Consider the following 20564-nt stretch of genomic DNA (forward strand, 5'->3'; position numbering starts at 1 on the left):
AGAGAGGACAAATATCATCTAGACAAGAGGTTAAAGTAGAGCATAAAGTGTCAGTTGCTGCATTCACATCCAGAGATGAGAAATGGATACGTGAGGGAAGAGAGGAGGATACTACAGAGGAAAGATGGGATGGTGAAAGGGAGCGTAGGTTTTGTCTAAAAGTAACCAGTATAGGGGTTGGTGGCACACAGGTAGCAAAATGTAGTTTAAATGTAATGAAGAAATGATCAGAGATATGTAGGGGTTGTACCAGAATGTTGTCTGCAATACAATTGCGTGTGTAAATTAAGAAAAAAGGGAATGTTGGATAAAAGGAAAAAAAAAATATGAATAGGAATTCAAATAAAAAATACACTAAGAAATAACATGCGCAGGTAAAATATATTATGTTTAAGTTTAAGTGTCACTACATACTATTTACAACATTGTAAACAGACCCACCCCCAGCACTCAACCTAAACTGGTCCGGGTCTGCATGCCCATATCTCAGCCAAAATCAGACCAGCACTTATGGTCCGTAATCGGGCCGAATGTGGCTAAATATGCCATGTCTCAGTGCAAATCGGGCCAAATCCGCACATCCAAAGCCTAGCCATAACCTATCTCTCAAACGGACCATTGAAACTCCTAATTGAGATTGTAGATACAGTGTCAATGGTCCATTGGATAGATAGGTGGCGGTAATGCACTTATAAGTCTGCAATCTGCCGTAAAGCAAGAAGAAGAAGAAGATGCGTCACGCTGGCTGAAGAAGACGCGAACGTGCTCAGGACAGTTCCGACATTGCAGTAAATCAGAGGTAAAAAACTATATAAATACTGTTCAGTTTCTTGCACAGACCGATCGTTTCGTGTCTTTACACATCAATGTATCGTCACGAGCCGCAGGGTTTAATTTGGTTTTGTTTGTGTATGTTTTTTTGACTTTCAAAGCCGTGATTCCCATTCACTTCCATTATACGACTGATAAGACTGCAACGGTTTGAGTTAAAAATCTCCGTTTGTGTTCTACTGAAGAAACAAAGTCACCTACATCTTGGATGCCCTGGGGAAAAGCAGATAAACATCAAATTTTCATTTTTGGGTGAACTATCCCTTTAAGACTGAAATAATGTGCAAAAAAAAAAAGTCTAAATTAATTGGAAAAAACTCAAAATCACATTTTTTGTAAGCAAGTTACCATTGTCATTGGTTCCATTAGCAATCTCTGGACTCATGCTGCTTGGTATTTCTCCAGTAGGAGGTATGGCTTCTTGGACTGGGGCAGGGTTTGAGTCTGGGACGGGGTTAGTGGGAGCTGCAGGGCGGAGCAGTACATTGCTAAAGGTGGGGGCGAGTCGAAAGCAGCGTTTGGCTTGGAATAGCTGAGAGGACATGGCCTGCAGGTTACTGCTGATGCTGGCGTCATTAGACACTAACGGGCCATTGGTTACTGGAGGTGTAGAGTTCTCCTCCCTAGACGGTTGCGGTTGCTCATCTTCCTCTTGTTGCTGCTGTTGTTGTGGCGCATTCTCTGCATCCTCCATGTCTTCGAGGTCTGAACGAGATTCCTGACTGTTCATGTCGGAGTCCGTCTCGACGTCAAAAGCCGTGCCGCCCTCGTCCTCCTCCGAACCACTTTCCCAGCTGCCATCCTCTGGCAGTGGTCCCCTCCGCCCTTCCCTTCCTAAAGAGTTAATCTGGACCGTAGTGGCTCCCACACTGTCGACCTGACCGCTGCCTTCCTCATCCTCTTCTTCGTCACTCTCAAATCCCTCGCTCAGGTCGCTCTCGTCCTCCTTGTGAGCGCAGCGTCTGCGGCGAAGCATAGAGAGCCGTGAGAACTTCCGCTTCTGTTTTTGCTTCTCCTCAGCTGATCTTTTCTTCTCCAGGCTTTTCTTTGTCCCCGCTGTCCTTCCATTCCCCTTAGGCTCGTCTTCCTTGTTCTTCTTCTCCTCGTCCTCCTCTTCATCATCTTCTTCTAGGGAGCCGTTCTGCAGGGTTCTCTCCTCTGAGAGAGCAGCACTACCGTGATCTCTGGCATCAGCGTCATCTATGAACAAATGCATCACATTGGGTAGGTTAGTTTTAAGTGAAGTGTCACGTGACAGCAAAAAGCAGAAACAAAAGCTTTTCCAAATCCTAGTGAGCTGCCTAACTAGAAAGCATTAAGGCACCATAGGTGCTTCATGACAAAAAAACATTATTGTGCTTTCTAAGATTCCAAATTTTGGCAAAAGTCTAAGGCAGCACTGCATATATTCTTCACAGATACAACTTCTGTGGCAAATTACAAACGTACCCAAAAGTACCTTATAATCAGAAAGACAAAATGAAAAAGAGAAAAGAGAAGTACCCGTACCAGTGTTATCAGTGCGCAGAGGTGGGACGTCACTCTCGCCCTCCTCCAGTTCAGCTTGCAGTCGAATGTTGACATGATTGACCAAATGGGAGAACAGAGCCAACGTGAAAGCGATGGAGGCACTGTACTGCCTTGAAGCTAGAATTGAATTACAGTTGCACAGATGAGTTAGTACTTCATTTGCAAAAAAAGTTAAATAAGAACTGTGGTTTAAAAGCTTCCAACAGTTCAATAAACAGGCATTAAATTGACAGATATTTGATGTATCATTTTAATATCCTGACTTTTTCAAGAATGGAAAACAATTTTAAAACACCCTGATATTTCCAGGTTTTTCATTGCATAGCATATTTTCACATAAAATGTTTATTTACATTTTTATTTTATATCTACTTGTCATTAACTAATTTTATTTTACACACACAATATAGTGTATATATATATATATATATATATATATACATACTAGTTTTTATTAATTAAAAATAAAGCTGAAATAAAATAATATTAGATGAAATAGATGAAAAATAGATGAAACACTAATGAAAATTAGAAATGGTGCCCTGAAATAAAAAATTAAGTACAAAAATTATTAAAACTGAAATAAAAATTCAAGTTAAATAGAAATATTAAAAAACTAACTAATACAAATGACAAAAGCACATAACAAAACTAAATATTTATCTAAAATTAAAACATAAAAACTAAAATCTAATTAAAAATATGAATACATACTATAAAAGTAATTATATGTCATAGTTGAAAAACAGTGGTCGCCCACTAGTCTTAAGCATGTTCCCGACCACAACATGTTCCAAACCAAAGGTATTAAGTATATTTATCACTTGTCCTTTACAGTGTTGTATCTGGTCAGGATGCAGTATTTCATTTAATTTCATGAAACCAGCACTATTTTTAGATTGGTGAAGCAGTACCTGTCTGCTTATTCAGTGCAACATAATTAACGACAAGATGACTTTGCGTAAAATGAGCAGCAGATGTTGTGATCCAATTCTTTCGGTCCATACTTACCCCCTCTCTTCAAACTGTGCACCACCATAAGACAAGTCACCACCATCTTGAATATGAGGCAGTCAGGAAGCACAGAACAGACCGAGTCGTGCTCTTCCTCCTCCTCACTGGCTGACTGGCTGCCATGAGCAGGAAGTGGGAGGTAGAACAGCACCAGGTTAAAGTCTTCCAGCACAGACTGGCACAGTGATGTCAGCTCCGTCTCCATCAGACTAAAGAGGTGACAGGATATTAGTCAAGTTGATTTGATTCTCAAATTATATCTTTCAGGTGAGGAATGATTTTTAATAACATTAAACGGGTTCAACTGGAGGTGATGCTCTCACCTGTTCTTGGGCTGCAGCAGGCTCTGCAAATACATGAAGCTCACCAGCAGTCTTTTGATGTCTTTTGACCTGAAGCAAGAATAACTTAATTAATGTGAGTGCTACTTGCCCATGCTAGTCTACACCATGACGCTAGAACGCTTTATGGTATGGTTTCCAGTAGGGATGTGCCCGAATCCGAATACTGTGTTCAGAAAGGAAATGACGTGTACTACAGAACCCCTAAAGGGAATAAATACGAGATGGGAGGAAAAAAATTTATTTCAATGCCTACTCTCGCAATTATATTGTTGGGTAATTATACTGTATTTAAATTGCGGGCATCAGGGAGCCGCTATTACTATGCAGGGCAATGAAATTGTTTTTGTATCCGCGCTTGCTTTTTACTTTCACTTTCGAGATTCGTGATCACACGTACTCTGGGTATACTACGGAGCGACAGTACTTATCACACATTTTACAAGATTAGATGTTTGTCAGTGGTGCTCAGGATCTGGAAATCATTCGCTATCGTCCTATCAATCATCTCTCCTTACTCTTTTTAAGTGGTAAGTAAAATTGTATGTACTGTAACGTAACAGGCTACCAACCGGCCAACCATGTCCCTTTAGTGTCTCCGTAGAATGTGTTATTCGTTTTCCGTGCCTTTCCGAATACGGATTCACTATTCGGCACATCCCTTGTTTCCAGGTTACTGAGTGCTTTATAGGGTACTGTTAGGTGTTGTTTACTGATATTCTGGACTCTAGATAAGGTTCAGGGGCTATATTACAAAAACTTATTGACTTAAGTTTTGAAAAACCTTGATTTCCTAAATGCAAACTACAATGGTTACTATACAGATAGGACAGGATTATGCTTTAGGATGAGTCTTAATATCAAGATTATGAATTTTGTTGTTCACCAGGCAAAAATTACGTCTGACTAATTAGATAAGCAATAGCACACATATCCTTAAAAAGCTGCATAATTTAAGTAGTCATTTATGTCCTCATCACAAACAATGCAGGACAAGTAATGCGTTGATGATTAATACTTGGGGATGGGGGTTTAAACTATGAGTAATAATAGTAGTAATGATTGTCTTAGATAGCACCAGTAATACAATTTATAATAATAATAAAATACATTTAACTTTTCTTTGGTTTTAAAAACCAATGAGTCATTAAAACTTAATTTAAATTTAAATGTATCCTATTTACTGTACTAATGCATTTAGTCTAAATGTGCTACAAAAAACAACAACAAAAAAATTGTTGGTCTTGTTGTTTCTTGTCCTCTGAAACAACCAATTTCACTCAAAAACCATCAGACTATGAAAGTTAAATGGCAGAGAAGAAAAACATAATATTGATAGGTTAGAGCATTACTTAAAATCACTTGAGCACTTCAAGCACAATTTAGATCAGTGTTTCTGTACTAGGCGTCTGCAGGATGACTTAAAATGAATTCAATTAAATTATCTTAAAATAAACTTAACTAAAATGTTAAAAAATATAAAATAAAATAAAATATTTTTTTAATGTTCTCTCTCAGCAACTATTATTTTATTAATACTCAGTTCTTGAAACTTCTGCAATCAAAAAAATAATTGTAGTCTATTTACTATATTGATACTCCCAGTTTCTGGTGGTAGAAAAAATGTGAAAGCAAGCAGCTTTTTCAATTACAGCAGAAATACCAGTAGAAATATTATAGCCTATATGAATACCGTGGGCCTTTGAATACTGTGTTGAACGATGGAAAGCAAATCAAAAGGGTTGAGAACCTGATTTAGATAACAGGAACACACTGAACACATCGAACATATTTTCAAAAACACTCCTCCATCCTGTCTTTTATTTGTATATGAAAGAGAGGGAACACACCTCTGGCGTGATGGTGACAGTTTTTTCATCTCCTGTTTCTTCACCTGGTGGTACATCTTGGCTGCCTTGTCAAACAGACGCTTTAAATTCCCATAAGCGCCATCGAAGGGAGTCTCCGACTGAATACTATTCAACAGGAAAAAACAGTTTGTCATTGTTCATGCAGGGTTATCAGATTCTTCGAACACTAATCATACTAAACTGTGATGCTACATTTCAAAAGGGAAAGAAAAGGATTGTCATTAAACAGCTTTGTAATGCTGCTGTATCCATTCATTGTCGATTTAAATATGATGCTGTTCTCAGATGCCTTACCAGCGCAAGTAGTAGTAAGTAGCCTCCACGTTATAAAATTTACTTCCAGCAAGCGTACCCAGCTGATTAAACGGCATGCCTGTAAAAGACAAAACTAAATATTTCCCCAATGCAATAACATGAAAGTAAAATTAAAAAAAATTATAACAAGGAATCCATTAAATGTTAATTAAAATTCACTGTTTAACAGACAAAATCATAAAAGAGCATGCTCTCCAGTGCCAGGAAAAGGTGTTGTAGGGAGGATGTGAGAAGCAAGGGCTCGCTCACCGACGTCAGGTGCGACAGACAGGGCCTGGTGATAAAAACGCTCCGCCAGCTGCTCTGCCTCCACTCCCGCCAGTTCATTTTGGTACCGCGCTTCATAAACATTAAACAGCTTGATTTCAGATTATGTGAACATAAAATCACACTGCAAGACAGAGATTTGAGGGGCAGTTTTTATTAAATATCAAGTGAGAACACACTTACCAAGATCTCCCAAGTACACAAGGCATCTGTGACACGCCATCTGGGCCCACTCCATCTCTTTAGGGGTGGCTGAGACTGGTTTCTTACGACCTGCAGTCATTAATCACAGATAGATTATCTAATGTACAGTTCATTCAGCTAATGCTGAAAGTGGGTAGTCAGACAGTATATATTGTGGAATAGTAGAGATTTTGCTACACAGTATTCCTAAATTTTTTGACCAATGAACTTCAGTAACATTTACATGACTTCTACAATCAATTATGACTTGATACCAATTTTTCATTATCCTTAAATAGATTACATTCACAAAAATGGAATTTCTAGACAATTATACATTTTACATTTACAAAAAATTTTTATTTACATTATTTTTTTCAGGTCTGATTAAATAAAAATTAAAGAAAATTCACATTTAAGAAAAAAAAACAAAAAAATATTTTATTTGTATTTATTATTTTTTTTTAATATAATTTGTTTTATTAATATTACTTTATATTAATATTATTAATATATGAATTAATCTTAATATAATGAATAATAATTCATTTATATATTACTATAATTACATTTGAATAAGAAATATTTAATATTTATTTTAAATTCCCTCTGTTTTCCATGACTGTAGGAACGCTGCCTCTAATATGCATATGAAAGCATGTCTCACCGATGAGTGGGTCTGTGACGTGTGTCCAGTCGATGCAGTCCTGTAACTCCAGCTGATAGTGTGACTGGATGTAGAGCAGCAGGTGTTGAAAGAAGCCCACCCCAGCGATCAGATGGGTCCTGTAGGCGCACTCCAGAGCACTGCGGCTGTGAATATGCTGCAAAGAGAGGCACGATTTCAGCCTGATGACAGATACAACAGCAAATAAGAGTACTTTAAATTATGGAATGTGCACAGTGTTACATGACAGTACCTTCTTGTTGGTCTTGATGACCTGAATGACCTCATAGTAGACCTTCCTCCACAGCAGCTCTTCTGCCTTGCGTCCATAGTCCACAGGGTGCAGGAACATCAGCTTTACACAAAGTTCCCGCAATCTGATTAAAAAAATAAAATAAAGGAAATAAGAAGCCTTGATATGCAAGTATATGGGAACGTTAATGAGTTGTTGTGTCATAAACAGACGTGACAACGATAAAAGCTCTCTCTTCCATGTAAATACAACATAATCAGACCAATTATACTGTATTGTGCCTGGTCGGGTTGCAGAGAGAATAAACTTGTGCTTACTTGTTCCTCAAACTGATATTCTCAGGTTTGAAGACCTCCCTATATGATGACTTGCCGCTGATTATAATATCCAACTTATGCACCGTTTCCACAACAGCCCTACATAAAACACAAAAGAAATGATGAAAACACTGTTATATACACCACTTACTCACAATATAACAAATCCCATTCAACGCTTTCAGTTATTAACTTGAATTATTGACCTCAGGGTTGAAATTTAAACAAAACAGCAATGTTTTGCATTAAACGTTATCGTTTTCCATGTGTCGTTTTACCTGCTACAAATTTGCTTTGTAGTAAATTAAACCTGCTGTCATTTTCTATACATTACTAAAGATAAAATGTAGAATTTTTAAGAGGGGGGCCAGTTAATTTAATCTTCTGAATGTAAAAATTATTAGATGATATTAAATTATTTGAAGATTAAAGATGAATTTCAGCCGCCCCTTAAAAAATCACACTCTGTTCTCAGTTTGCTCAGTTTTTTTGTTTTGCTCTATGCTCAGTTTGGGCCTCTGAACAAAATTATATTCAGATCCTTAAGATCATATTCGAGATCCATATTCACCTATATCACATTATATAAGCCACAAAAGCTTAATGTATCAAATATGATACCAATCTTTTTCAAAGATTTTATTCTACATTTTATCTAAAGGTTCAATAAACTATTTCATTTCAAATAATTAGATTTGTCTGACTATTATACATATGTACAATCGTTGCGTATGCAGATGCTTAAAATACCTTTAATTCTCATACAATTCTGGCCTTTCATTTTTATTTACACATCTGTCCTTTTATAGAAATTAAAAAGAGTACGTCTAGACATAAATCATGGAGTAAATTTAGATTTAATAGCTATAATTTGATGCTAGACATGCCAAATAATATAAGATTCCCAGATGAGACATTATGGACACGCAGAGGCTAAGAATGGCTAAACTGCCGCTGTATTCGAGTGTCAAGTGTCTCGTTTAGCATTTTCTCTTTGTGAATATGTTTTCCAACACTTCTGACCCACAAAAATATAAGATATATAAAGCCTTACAAAGATTTCCTGACAATACCGGCCTGCTGTCAGCACTCTTACCTGTACAGCCGTTTAATATGAAGCACTTTGGCCTCTGACTCGCTGTCTTGACCCGGTTCGCTCATCCTAGCAGTGATAATGCAGCTGCTGTGGTCTGTTTTCGTGTATCTTGTTCTGGTTCTAGTTCGTTCAGCTCCAGTTTAGCGCGCGGCTAACGTTAGCAGGCTAGCTAACTCACCTATTTCCCGCAAATTATAACTTGAACACAAACGCTGTCGTTCCTGACCTCCCCCGCCACCGGCCGCGATACCCATCCGTTCGGAAGCCGGTGTGTGTGCTGGTGTCGGTTCGGGTCAGCTGTCACACTTAAAAGGGGTTGTGTTTGTGTTGTTGTCGCTCATCATTCCGAGTGTCGCTCCGCGAGCGGCCATTTTTCCCCCTCCCACCGCACACAGTTCAGCAACCTCTGCAAGTATCGCGACAATTGACAGATTCCTACAGCGCCGCTACAAGTCTCGCGAGAGTTTCCTGAGGTCAAGTTTTTGGTCAAGTAGTAGCACTCGGCTGCAGGCGAGCTGATCAGTCGCTCGTGTGACGGTCCTTTAGAAAAATGACTGTATGATGAGTACTCGAAAATGAGTATGTTGTTAAGTTATAATAAGTATATATAGATTTTTCTTCAAACTGTAATAAGCTTGCTGAACTTTTGTCAATGTAATTTCTTTTCTTGTGCTTAAAACCAACATACCAGTTTATTGTCAGACGTTTGTAATGTGTTTTGTTCTTTAAGGCATCTTTTCTCACCACTGTCACGGTGTCACCACTGTAAATCAATTGATCAACCAGAGATAAATCACTATATATTTCATATATTCAGGGCCGGTACTATAGGCAGAGCAGGCAATTGGCTTTGAGGAGAGGCCTCTATAACCATAACTACTAGCCTAATTTTTCATTGGATATAGTTGAATTGTCACTCACCTGCAATTAAACCAATTAATGTTGTCGTTTCAAAGCGGTCCCGCCTTCTAAATGTTTGCTGTGACAAACACATCCTTCAGCTAGCAAAATAGCTACAAAAGTAATAGCAAAGAAGTTTGTATTCAAAGTCAAAAAGCAAATACAGTAGAACATTTTTTAATGTTTCAAAAAAAAAAAGGAACTCAGATGTGTGTATCTTCTATATTCTGCTGATGATTACAATACTGATCATCTCTTTCACTATATAGTGCATATTTAAGGTAACAATGCAATACATAATATAATATTTTTAATATGAATAATTTGACAATATATGTAGTCAATAAATGAGAGAAATCCTGCCCATACCCAGCTAGGAAAAAAATTATAAAAGCACTGATGTTGATTTACTGAAGTGGTATTCAGGAACTGTGAATAAATTACTAAACAAATTACTGCATAATAATCATCATCATCATCATAATATCATGGCTATAATAACATCTCCAACCAACAAAAAAGAGATTACCTTCGATAAAGTTTGATTATATACAGTTCTGGTCAAAAGTTTGGACACATTACTATTTTTTATGTTTTTGAAAGAAATCTCTTATGTTCATCAAGCCTGCATTTATTTGATCAAAAATATAGAAAAAACAGTAATATTCAACTAGGATGTGTTAAGTTGATAAAAAGTGATAGTAAAGACATATTGTTATAAAAAAATTCTATTTTGTAATATGAAACAACTTTTGAATCATCAAAAAATCCTGAAAAGAGTATCACAGGTTATAATGGAAGGCTGGAGTAATGATGCTGAAAATTTAGCTTTGCCTCACTGAAATAGATTATATTTTACAGTAAAATAGAAAACCATTATTTTAAATTGTAATAATATTTCACAATAAAAAATGTTTTCTGAATTTTTGATCAAATAAATTCTGACTTGATGAGCATAAGAGACTTCTTTCAAAAACATAAAAAATAGTAATGCGTCCAAACTTTTGACCAGTACTGTATAAGTATGCAAAATTTAAAATGAAGTGTTGTATCAATAAAAGGATTAGGAATCATATTTGTTTCATGTGCTTTTTATTGCAGGGTGGGGGGCCTCCAAATGTCTAGAACCGGCCCTGCATGTTTTATAAGTAATGGATATGTCTGAAGGCACAGTAAGAGTTTTATGAATGGAAAGTAAAGTCATAAAGAGTTTTATGAATGGAAAGTAAAGTCAGATATGCAATTTCCCTCTAGAAAATTGTTCTCAAAAGTTTTAGTTTCAAAACACCCAATTTAAGGAAAATATATAGTTGCAAAAATATATGTGAATTGCATGTTTATGCTGATTTTATTTTTATATTTTTTTAATGTTTATGCAGGCATTAAACAGCTACAAATTTCAGAGTACTGTAGATCCAGCCACAAGCTGTTTAAAATAGTAATTACAATTTAAAATGTTCTCATCAACCCCTCGTCTCTGGTCAAGATTAGCAGATGGACCATCTGGCATCACCTGGCAGCTGCATTTTTAACACGTTTGACAAGACACAGCAATACTGAAATCACAAGCCTCCATCTTGTTTCATTCTTATTATCTTCTACTTTAGCTGAAGGTATTAATAAAGGCGCATTTTAATCAGCCGAGTTGTGGAACCTGGGAGTGGCGTCAATTATATCAACTGAAACAGCCACAACTTTATTTTTTTCAGCCAGACAGACAGACAGAACGACAGAACAATAGATAGATAGATAGATAGATAGATAGATAGATAGATAGTAGATAGATAGATAGATAGATAGATAGATAGATAGATAGATAGATAAAACATCATTCTCAGTATCGTAAATGAATTCAATAAGAATTTATTTCTTTATTCATCTGTTTAATTGATTTCATTTCTATAATTAGCCCACCCGAAAAATATAAATTCCGATTTATTCAAAAAGAAATGAAAGTCTTTAACAGTATTGAATAAACTAAAGAATGATGAAATGATAACAGCAGTCATTATATTATTACAATAATAATCATAATTCAATAACCAGAATATCAACATTCATAACAAATCCAAAAAACATCGGCAATACACTCTGACATACCACTCTTTCTATTAATATATACAAAAAGAAATACAATTCCCAAGTGTCTGCCCTTTTCAAAAATGGAAATTTAGGGGCGGGGCTTATGGCTTGTCAAGAGAGATGACTGTGATTGGCTTATGGCTGACAAAGACCAACTGAAGTTTATTAGAAAGAGGCACATCATGGGAACTCCATTTATTTACAGGGGACAAAGAAGCGATTACTTGCATGGAAGAGTTGCTAGGCAAGTAATGAGGGAATAAAGCATCAGGCCATACAAAAGATTCTTCGTGAGTCTTCTCACGAGATCGACCTTCTACAGCGATCCAAAAAAAATCTGACGCACGGCACCGCATTGAAATTGAAAGCAAGTGGCGATGCAAAAGCTGCAAAGATTAGCAGGTGACTCATGTCTGGAAAAGTTGATATTTGCAAACATACGGTAGGTATTAAGCCTATATAGCCTATTTATGTACAAGCATTGCTTGGTCATCCAGAACCTGTTACAAAACACCTCAATCAGTGAGAAAATGAGTGCAAGCTTTAGACTGGCAAAGCGTGTGGCGGACCCACGGCGATGCATTGTAGGCTAAGTTTCAGACTGCGTATAATCAGCCTGAGCGAAAAGTGCTTCGAATAACTCCGCCGACGAGTCGCCAATGCGAGTTTTCATTCCCACAAAGTTCTGTTATGCTTTTACTTTTTCCACATATCGAGAAAAAGGGAAATCGGTGTAAAAGAACACATTCTGTACACTGCATATACAAACATATCTTATGTACAAAATACACGTATATGTATATATATATATTTATATTATATAACCATCCATACATCCAGTATATACACAAAGACTGTACACACACTGTATATACACACAGTCACCCACAACATTATTTCGACCTGCATGATCTCTCAACATTTATATTTTTGTCTAGTGGTGTAAAAAGGAAGCAGAGAAATGTCCGTGTTGCCCTGCAATGGCATCCAAACAAGGAAATAAAGTTACATTTAAAACTTCGCAAAACTACCCACAATCCTACAAACGTGCGACTGCCAAATTTCTAAATAAGAGGATTCCACTTCCAAACGGTGTCGTCCATAAAATCAAGAACTCCACAGCAAAATGAAAGAGAATTAAAAAGTAAAAGAATCCATCTTTCTTTCACATACAAAGAGTCTGCGAGGATCCAGCCAAGTGCGGGGAGGGGGAGCAGGTAAAATAACAGGTTGTCGATTTTTCTTTGCGAAGAGATTGTCTCATAAATTTACGGATCAAAAAAGGATTATTTTCAGACTTTTCAAGTTCTTGTCTCACATTACCAGCATGTAAATACGTGATCTCATCTGGGTGAGGTCCAGTCAAGAAGTAGAAAACCGGCAGGAAACAAAAGTTCGGATATTTACAGCCTCTTATCAAATCCGCTGAAGGACAAATCAGCGTCTCTTGAGAAAAAAAAAATGGCTGTGCATATTCAGTTTCCCCAAAATAAAAGACATGATTGAGACGCAGGCAGGCATGACAGGCAGAGCTAAGGTGGTATATGAAGATCATAATGAGAAGTAGAGGACTGTTCAATATCCTACATGAGTAAAGAACCTAAAAAACAGCACCTTTGAGATTGATCTGATCCTCAGAACCTCTCCAGCTCTCTCAATGAACCACTGCGCTGTTAAGAGGCACGCAGAAGCCGTCTGACAGATGTTAAGCATCCCAAACGGTCATCCTATCGAATTATACCAGAGAGAGGGCACGTCAGAGGAAGGGAACCTATATTTTTTCTTTGGATCGGCTCTGGCGCTGAGTCAAAGCTTCAGTTTCCCCTCTGTCAACCAACCGAATCGCGTGACAGCGCCCTGGAATTAAAACCTGGCCAACCTGAAGAATGTCCAAGGTGAGGCCTCCAATTAGGTTGCAGATTGTCCTCCACGAAGCTTTGTGATTGGCTGGAGATGCAGGGAAAAGAGGAGGTGCTTGATGAGCCGCTGACCAATCACTGCTACTAATCTCAGAGAAGAAATGGACTAACTACCAAAACAGGCAGTTTAACTTAAAATGAGTTTTTTTTTCTATCCAGTTTGCGTTAAACTGTGAGGCAATTGAAAGTTTACCTGAGTCATTCGATTCTACGTCTGAGGTATATTCATGTCATGGCACATTTTTCAGCTGATAACCCTGTTATCCCACTTTTTCTCAACCGCTATTGGGACATAAACAAAATTGCCTGTTTATTATTACTAAATGGAGTAGAAGTCACTTAAAGATAGCCCTCGAAGCTCTTAAAAGCTAAAATGGCAATCAGTCCATTCTCCTCTCTAGTGCCTTCCCAATCTATAAATATTACAGTACAGCTCAGTGTTTTTATTGTGCAGTTACGACTTAAATCACCTCACTCTCATCTAGGCCTGCTGTATTGGTGAAGTTGTTACAACTTGTATTGGTTTACAATGCAACAACAAGGCAATCAACAATGAACTGGGTTACAAATGAATGACTTGTATCAGCGAAGCCATGTGAATGTCTTGAGTCTGTAGAAACATGACAATGAAATGATTAATCGTAAAACAAACAATAAAACAACTTGTAGTGAGCGATGAGGAATGCAATCATTACCAGATGGCAGTGATACTCAAATGAGGAATTATAGCTAGCAATATTTATGTACAGTACATAAGATCTGATTATTTTACAAACCAAGTCTGTTATCTAACAAGATCTTTCCTAAAATGACCATTCATCGCTACCAAAAACTACTTTAGAGATGCTTGAGCAACTTTAAAGTCAACATGAAAACAAAATGGACCATGTTTACTTGTTAACTTATTATTCACAATTTTGTAGCATAGCTTAAAGAGTAGGTCATGGGTTCGACTCCCCCTGTGTGAACTGATAAAATGTAAACCTTGAATGCAATAAAAGTTGCTTTGCATAAAAGCATCTGCCAAACGCATAAATGTAAATGTACTGATTATTTGGTGCGAGTCATTGTCTACTTTTTCAATGTACATTCTTAGTCGTCTTATTGATGATTATTTGGTGCATGCTATTCTATATAAAAACAGTGTTGTTTTCATAATCTTTTAACAAAATACAAGTTGCACCACCTTTGAAGCAACTCGCTTTTGTTTTTTAGCCACCAGACTCCATTCTAGTAACACCAATTTTTTTTTTTAAATCCAATGAATTCCTAAAAGTTCAAATAAAAAAAAGTTCTTCCCATTTTACTCCAAAAAGTCACATTATGGAGGGAAAATTGGTTGCTTTCATGTTGACTTTAAACTGTCTTTTTAGACAAAAACACACAAAAAAGTTTCTGTATAAAAAACACCATACGACCACAACTGCATTCTGGCCTAGCATCTTGTTTTAGTAAAAAGACAAAAGGTTTTTGACCTGACAGAGATCACCTCGCGCTCATCTCCTGTTGCAGACACACACTGAAAGAAAGTCAAAATCGGCCCGTAAGGAGATAATGGGAGGACGAAGACACATATGAACAGTCAGGACGATGACAGAATGGGAGGCGGTGATGTGACACAGAGCAATGCTTTGAGAATCCATAGCACCAGTTAAATACACACAGGTTCTGAGATTGAGAAGAGAGAACATTGCACAAGTTCAGTCTAGTGAGGCAATTCAAAGACCACAAGCACTTTCCAGACATTGTCCACAAAAAAACCAGAGCCATGGTCGTATTCCAAAGCTTGACATTTTCAGCATTACATTGAGGCAGAAGAACACATCAATCTCTTCTAAGTGAGCAGTCTCGAGAAGAGAGCGGCGTTTGCACAACCATTTCTGTAATTCTGCTGTCGTTATTCTTGCGTTCGTTTGAAAACCCTGTCAGGAGATACAGAAAGGCACTAGGGAAGCCAAATGACATGACAAAATCCTCAAGACAAAGCTGGCGTTTTTTCGATCTCTATACACTTCGAAACGTACGTATAGTTTGTTTGCCCACCGGTCCTGGGGTCATTCCCAGCTTCTTGGAATTTTTTACACATTATGAGGGAACTCAGTCAAAAAACCTGGAACCTGAACCAAGCACTTTCGAGTGGTTTGGATGACCTGTGGTGGCAGAGGTACTGTATGTGCAAGGGGCTTTTAAATTTGATCCAAAGTAAACGTGATTTTGGAATAACATATCGGATCCAATGTAGAGCCCTTTTGTTTTGGATGGTGCAAGTAATGGTGTGTTCCACCTCCCACTTGTCCTCAGTCTAATGCACAAAATAAAACAACCGCTGAAGCTTCAAAGGATGACAAAGGATGTGAATTTTTCTTCGGAATTCCTAAAAATTCTCTTGGATTCGGTCAGCGTTGTTATTGACCTGCTCCCCCTCCAAACTTGCCCTCGATGCCATTGCTGATTTTTGGTTGCCGGAGAACTCTCCGTTCGGCTGGAGTTGTGCGTGAGGATGGGAATGAGGAGGGGAGGCTAACGGGAAGGACAAGATTCCGTTCAGGGGGGATCGGGTGGAGGATTTGTCCGATTGGGAGACTCCCACAACGCCAGGAGAGCTGGTCAATTCCCCTCCAAAACTCACACCGGGGTCTGCTGAATCCAAGGCGGAAAGCTGCTATTCCTAGCGAGACAGAGAGACAGAGGAAAGGGGAGGAGAAGAGAGAGAGCAGGCGGAGAGGAGGAGGGATGGAATGATGGAGAGATGAAGATTCCGCAAAAAAAATCAGCAAATGGAATGCAAAACAGAGAAGTTCCCATGGCAAGAAGATCGATAGGGAAGTGCAGAACAGGAAGATCAAAGCAAATGGAGGTCACGGGGTCAGAGTGAGAGGGAGAAAGAGAAAGAGAGATTTGAGGTGATGAGGGATTGGAAGAGCAGTAAAGGAGGAATAAAACGGGAGCATGAGTCGCACAGCAGAGGAATGAAAAATATCCAGAGAATCGCTCAGGGAAAGAGGGATAGACACAAAGAAAAGGAAGAGAGAGGGATGAGGAGGGAATTACAAATCTGCTGTTGATGCTCTTGTGCTCTTGTGAGGTTGCACTGCAGAAGGCCAGAGTGGTTGTCAAAAACAGAGTGACACAGAACGTTTCAAGCCCCGGTTATTGGATTATCTTTGGTAAATATCCTCAAAATGTTATTTTAAATAAGAAGAGCACTATTCATTGAGGTTAATTTTGCATTAAAGGGGTCATATCATACATTGTTTTTCACTAATAAATTTTTTAACCAAAAATGTTTAATTTATAATTTATTGATTCATATTCATAATTTATGTTTCTTAAGCACTAAATCAGCATATCAGAATGATTTCTGAAGGATCATGTGACTGAAGACTGGAGTAATGAATGCGAGAATTCCGCTTTGCATTACAGGAATAAATTACATGTAAAATATATTAAATGTATTATTTATTTGGCTATTTTAAACTGTAATCATATTTCACAATATTACTGTCTTTACTGTATTTTTGATCAAATACATGCAGCCTTCGTGAGCATAAGAGACTTCTTTCAAAAACATCTTACCAACCCTAAACTTTTGAACGGTAACTTAATTAGCAAAAATAAAATGGAGGGATATTTTTAACATATTAATACAACTTGAAAATGCATTCCACGGCAATTGCATTAACATGTTCACATTCCCACCTGTCAATCATTGCATCAAGACGTAACTCATAGTTAGTTTTCTCAAAAAATCTGATTGCTCATGATATGACCCCCTTAAAAGAACAGTTAAAGAGACTTCTACTAAGCATGCAAGCATGCAGCTGATGCAACAGTGTGATCAACTGTAAAGAACACAGGAAGTGAGAATGAATATTTATGTGAAATGTAAGTGCTTTTAGTTCTGCTATCACAAGCATATCTTAACTGTTGTGACAGTTTGTATTTGTAACGCATGTGCTTGACAGTGTTATGCCAGCCCAAAGGGCTCTAGCGAACAAATCATGCCTTGTTGAATTCTGTAAAAATAGCTGATTTAGTTCTCATTTAAAACAGCTTGAAAATAAACTTGATTCTGTCATCAGTACAAATGAAAGACAGTTTCACAGGAGTTGTACAATGAATCAAGTTGCAACCTATCTACTATCTTACAAATCGTTCATATCAAATTTGTATTATATTGCATGATTATTTAAAAAATCTTTATATTTTATATAAAAATTCACTTGTTTAAACAGTGTCAAATCCACTATTTAGAATTTCAGGGAGTTTTCACACTCAATTTGGCTCAACCACAGTGTCTGTACAATTCACTATTTTGTAAACGTGGTATAGTGTCATTAACGTGTTTACCACCAGGGTACTAACGGCAAATAACGGCAAGTCCCTAAACTTACATTTTAGGGACTATATTAACAGATATTTGTTTTAGTTTTGCACCGCCAATGACAATATTTCGAAACAAATCTGCATCTCGAAGTGGTCGATTTCGTTCCTGAATGATTCAGTGTTTTTGAATGAAACGTGAGTGAACAATTCAACGAGTCACTCATGTATCGAGTACTAGTTTCATCTCTGAAAGAATTAGTGTTTTTGAACGAATCGTTTGAGAGATGATTTAATGAGTCACTCATATGTTCTGTACTTGTTTTGAATCAGTGTTTTTAACAACTGGGTTGAGAATTATTCAGCGAATCACTCATAACACCGAAAATTGTTGTCACTTGTTGTCACATTCTGACGTAATTATATGTAACATGCAGAAAGAGTCACACTGAAAAGAATACCAAATGATATATAATTTTCTATATTCTTAAAGGGATAGTTCATCTTCAGCTGATGGTCCCCATTGACTTGCATAGTGGTTTTTTTTTCTCTCCATACTATGGAAGTCAATGGGGACCAGCGACTGAAGGTGAACTATCCCTTTAATCAGTATATATGTATACATCTAATTATTTTGTAATCAACTTAATTATTTATAAATTTAAATATGTATAAAATATTTTGGCTAATACATTATTAGCAAACTTTTTGTCAGCTCCTATTCACAAATAGTGGAGACACTGTTTGCTATTTAGCTCTTATCCTCTAATCTTACCTACAGAGTCGCAGTGCAGTGCCAAAAGCTGCCTCAGCTCATTTTATATCTAAATCATGTTCAGTGTGTTTTTCATCATGATCAGTCCTTTTCAGTGAAGTCTGTATTGGGGCGGAAACATTGGAGTTAAATCAACCTAAAGTTAAACCTGAGGCTAATGCATCAGAAATTCAACAAAACAACATGACAACAACATTTGCACTTAACATTTGTTGCTAATATGTTTACCGTTCTAAATATACTCACCTGTTATTCGTGTTTGACTTCATTTTTACCAGAATTATGAGTGAAGGGCTCAACTTTAATGGGTTCTATGTTTTTAACACCAAGGAATTTGCTTTGGTTCCAGACTGTTACATTAGCGAAGTGGCTAGCTTTGCTAACATAAGCCAGTCTGACTCCGTTTTGGTGCAATTTGTTTCTCTTCTCAATCAGAACCTAGTATTTGAGAATGAATATGGATTTAGAGTTGGGGAACGGAGGTTTGGATCTAGCTGCAACACTAAACAGAAAGACAAGTGATGACGACAACAGGAGCAAAGGGTGCATCTCTGTCAGAACTGCAACTCACATGACAGTCACTTTCGTCTGGAACCATTGCTTTTCTTTGGGAGGTCAAATCAAAGTCCCGGTTGAATTGGTATGTCAGATAATTTAGGTTCAAAAGATGTTCCGATGTGTTTCTACAGCTCTTTAGAACCCAGAAACCTTATAAAACCATCATCTGGAGCGAAAATAAAAAATACAAATACACTGAGCAGCACCACATACATTCACCTTTCATTTTCAGTCAGCCTTTTACCTCACATGAATGTTGCATGTCTTCATTTACCCAAAAGAAACAGTGCATAAAATGAGTTATTAACGCAACCATGAACATTGCATTTCTATGCAACAAACTAGCGAAACAGCTACACACCACTCAGTGCACAAATATCTACACACGTACTTCGAAATCACCAAAAGCGCTCTAAACACCGCAACAAAAGCATGAACACATACTACGTACACTCACACTCATCCATGATCTCATGCACGCTGATAAGCCACTCCTGACCCCCGCCAGGGCAGCACGGAGAAAGATACGGAGATTTCCCAGAATTCATCATCATCTGTTTCAGAGTGCAATGGTGATGATGTCGATAGAATGGACATGGTGATGATAAGTCCTACGCCTTGCACTGAGCCATATGCCCTGCGTACCTCTACATAGTGTCAGATTATGCTGAATTTATGAGATTTTGCATGGATGTGAGCTGAAGCCTCTTGCAAAACAATCAAACAAAAAAAAAAAAAGAGGATCTCTTTGAAACAGGACATGGCAGCAAAATGATTTTCAGGATACTCAGTATTTGATAACGCACTCATCAAAATGCTGTCATTATTAAATTTATCAATCTTGCTTAATTTTTAATGGACTTTTTGCTTCAGTGGGTGAATGAAAAACTAGCTAATGCATTACTTTCCATAAAAAAAGTAATCATAGTGTGTTACTGTTTTAGGAATAATGCAGTTACATTGTGCTGTCCCCCAGATATTAATCACCACATACTAAACTGAATTTTTTTTTTCAAATGTGTTGAGAGGTTCAGAATTATCCTAAGTTTATGTGGAATGTCACATTTACTTAAGATAATTTAAGATGAACAACAAGCACTGTGGATTGAGACAGAGCTGTGGGAGATCATTTGCTAGAATGTCTCACTTTACATCAGCAGAACTGATTTCTCAGCATGTATTTATTATGTTGGCTTGACAAACAATTTGACAAACATAATCTGACAAACTTCTACCTATCTTTCTGTCTTTCATTCTTTCTTTCTTCTATCTATCTATCTGTAATGGTCTTTCTTTCTTTCTTTCTTTCTTCTTTCTTTCTT

At 37.3% G+C, this 20564-nt stretch overlaps 2 protein-coding genes across 10 annotated transcripts in view; both read right to left on the reverse strand.

Moving 5' to 3' along the window:
* The window catches only part of smg5 (SMG5 nonsense mediated mRNA decay factor), a 19452-nt gene extending 10365 nt beyond the window's left edge, over window positions 1–9087 (reverse strand). Inside the window, exons 1-12 of the mRNA XM_016536322.1 lie at window positions 8686–9087; window positions 7590–7688; window positions 7273–7396; window positions 7020–7176; window positions 6353–6442; window positions 6152–6241; window positions 5882–5960; window positions 5567–5692; window positions 3699–3767; window positions 3373–3584; window positions 2341–2478; window positions 1180–2031 (exon numbers count right to left, since the gene is read on the reverse strand). Of these exons, the coding sequence (XP_016391808.1) occupies window positions 1180–2031; window positions 2341–2478; window positions 3373–3584; window positions 3699–3767; window positions 5567–5692; window positions 5882–5960; window positions 6152–6241; window positions 6353–6442; window positions 7020–7176; window positions 7273–7396; window positions 7590–7688; window positions 8686–8750 (2101 nt within the window). The 5' untranslated portion in view covers window positions 8751–9087. The remainder of the gene's footprint in view (window positions 1–1179; window positions 2032–2340; window positions 2479–3372; window positions 3585–3698; window positions 3768–5566; window positions 5693–5881; window positions 5961–6151; window positions 6242–6352; window positions 6443–7019; window positions 7177–7272; window positions 7397–7589; window positions 7689–8685) is intronic.
* Window positions 9088–11652: 2565 nt separating this feature from the next.
* The window catches only part of syngap1b (synaptic Ras GTPase activating protein 1b), a 138011-nt gene continuing 129099 nt past the window's right edge, over window positions 11653–20564 (reverse strand). For 6 of the 9 annotated variants that reach the window (XM_016536335.1, XM_016536337.1, XM_016536336.1 and 3 more), the window contains one exon: window positions 11653–13614. In XM_016536335.1, the coding sequence (XP_016391821.1) occupies window positions 13497–13614 (118 nt within the window). In that variant the 3' untranslated portion in view covers window positions 11653–13496. Of the gene's footprint in view, window positions 16255–20564 lie in introns of all 9 variants that reach the window. The other 3 variants (XM_016536339.1, XM_016536341.1, XR_001638290.1) reach the window with 3 other exon arrangements.

The sequence above is a fragment of the Sinocyclocheilus rhinocerous genome, unplaced genomic scaffold (assembly GCF_001515625.1).
Source record: "Sinocyclocheilus rhinocerous isolate Xijiao unplaced genomic scaffold, SAMN03320098_v1.1 scaffold5, whole genome shotgun sequence".
Taxonomy (NCBI): domain Eukaryota; kingdom Metazoa; phylum Chordata; class Actinopteri; order Cypriniformes; family Cyprinidae; genus Sinocyclocheilus; species Sinocyclocheilus rhinocerous.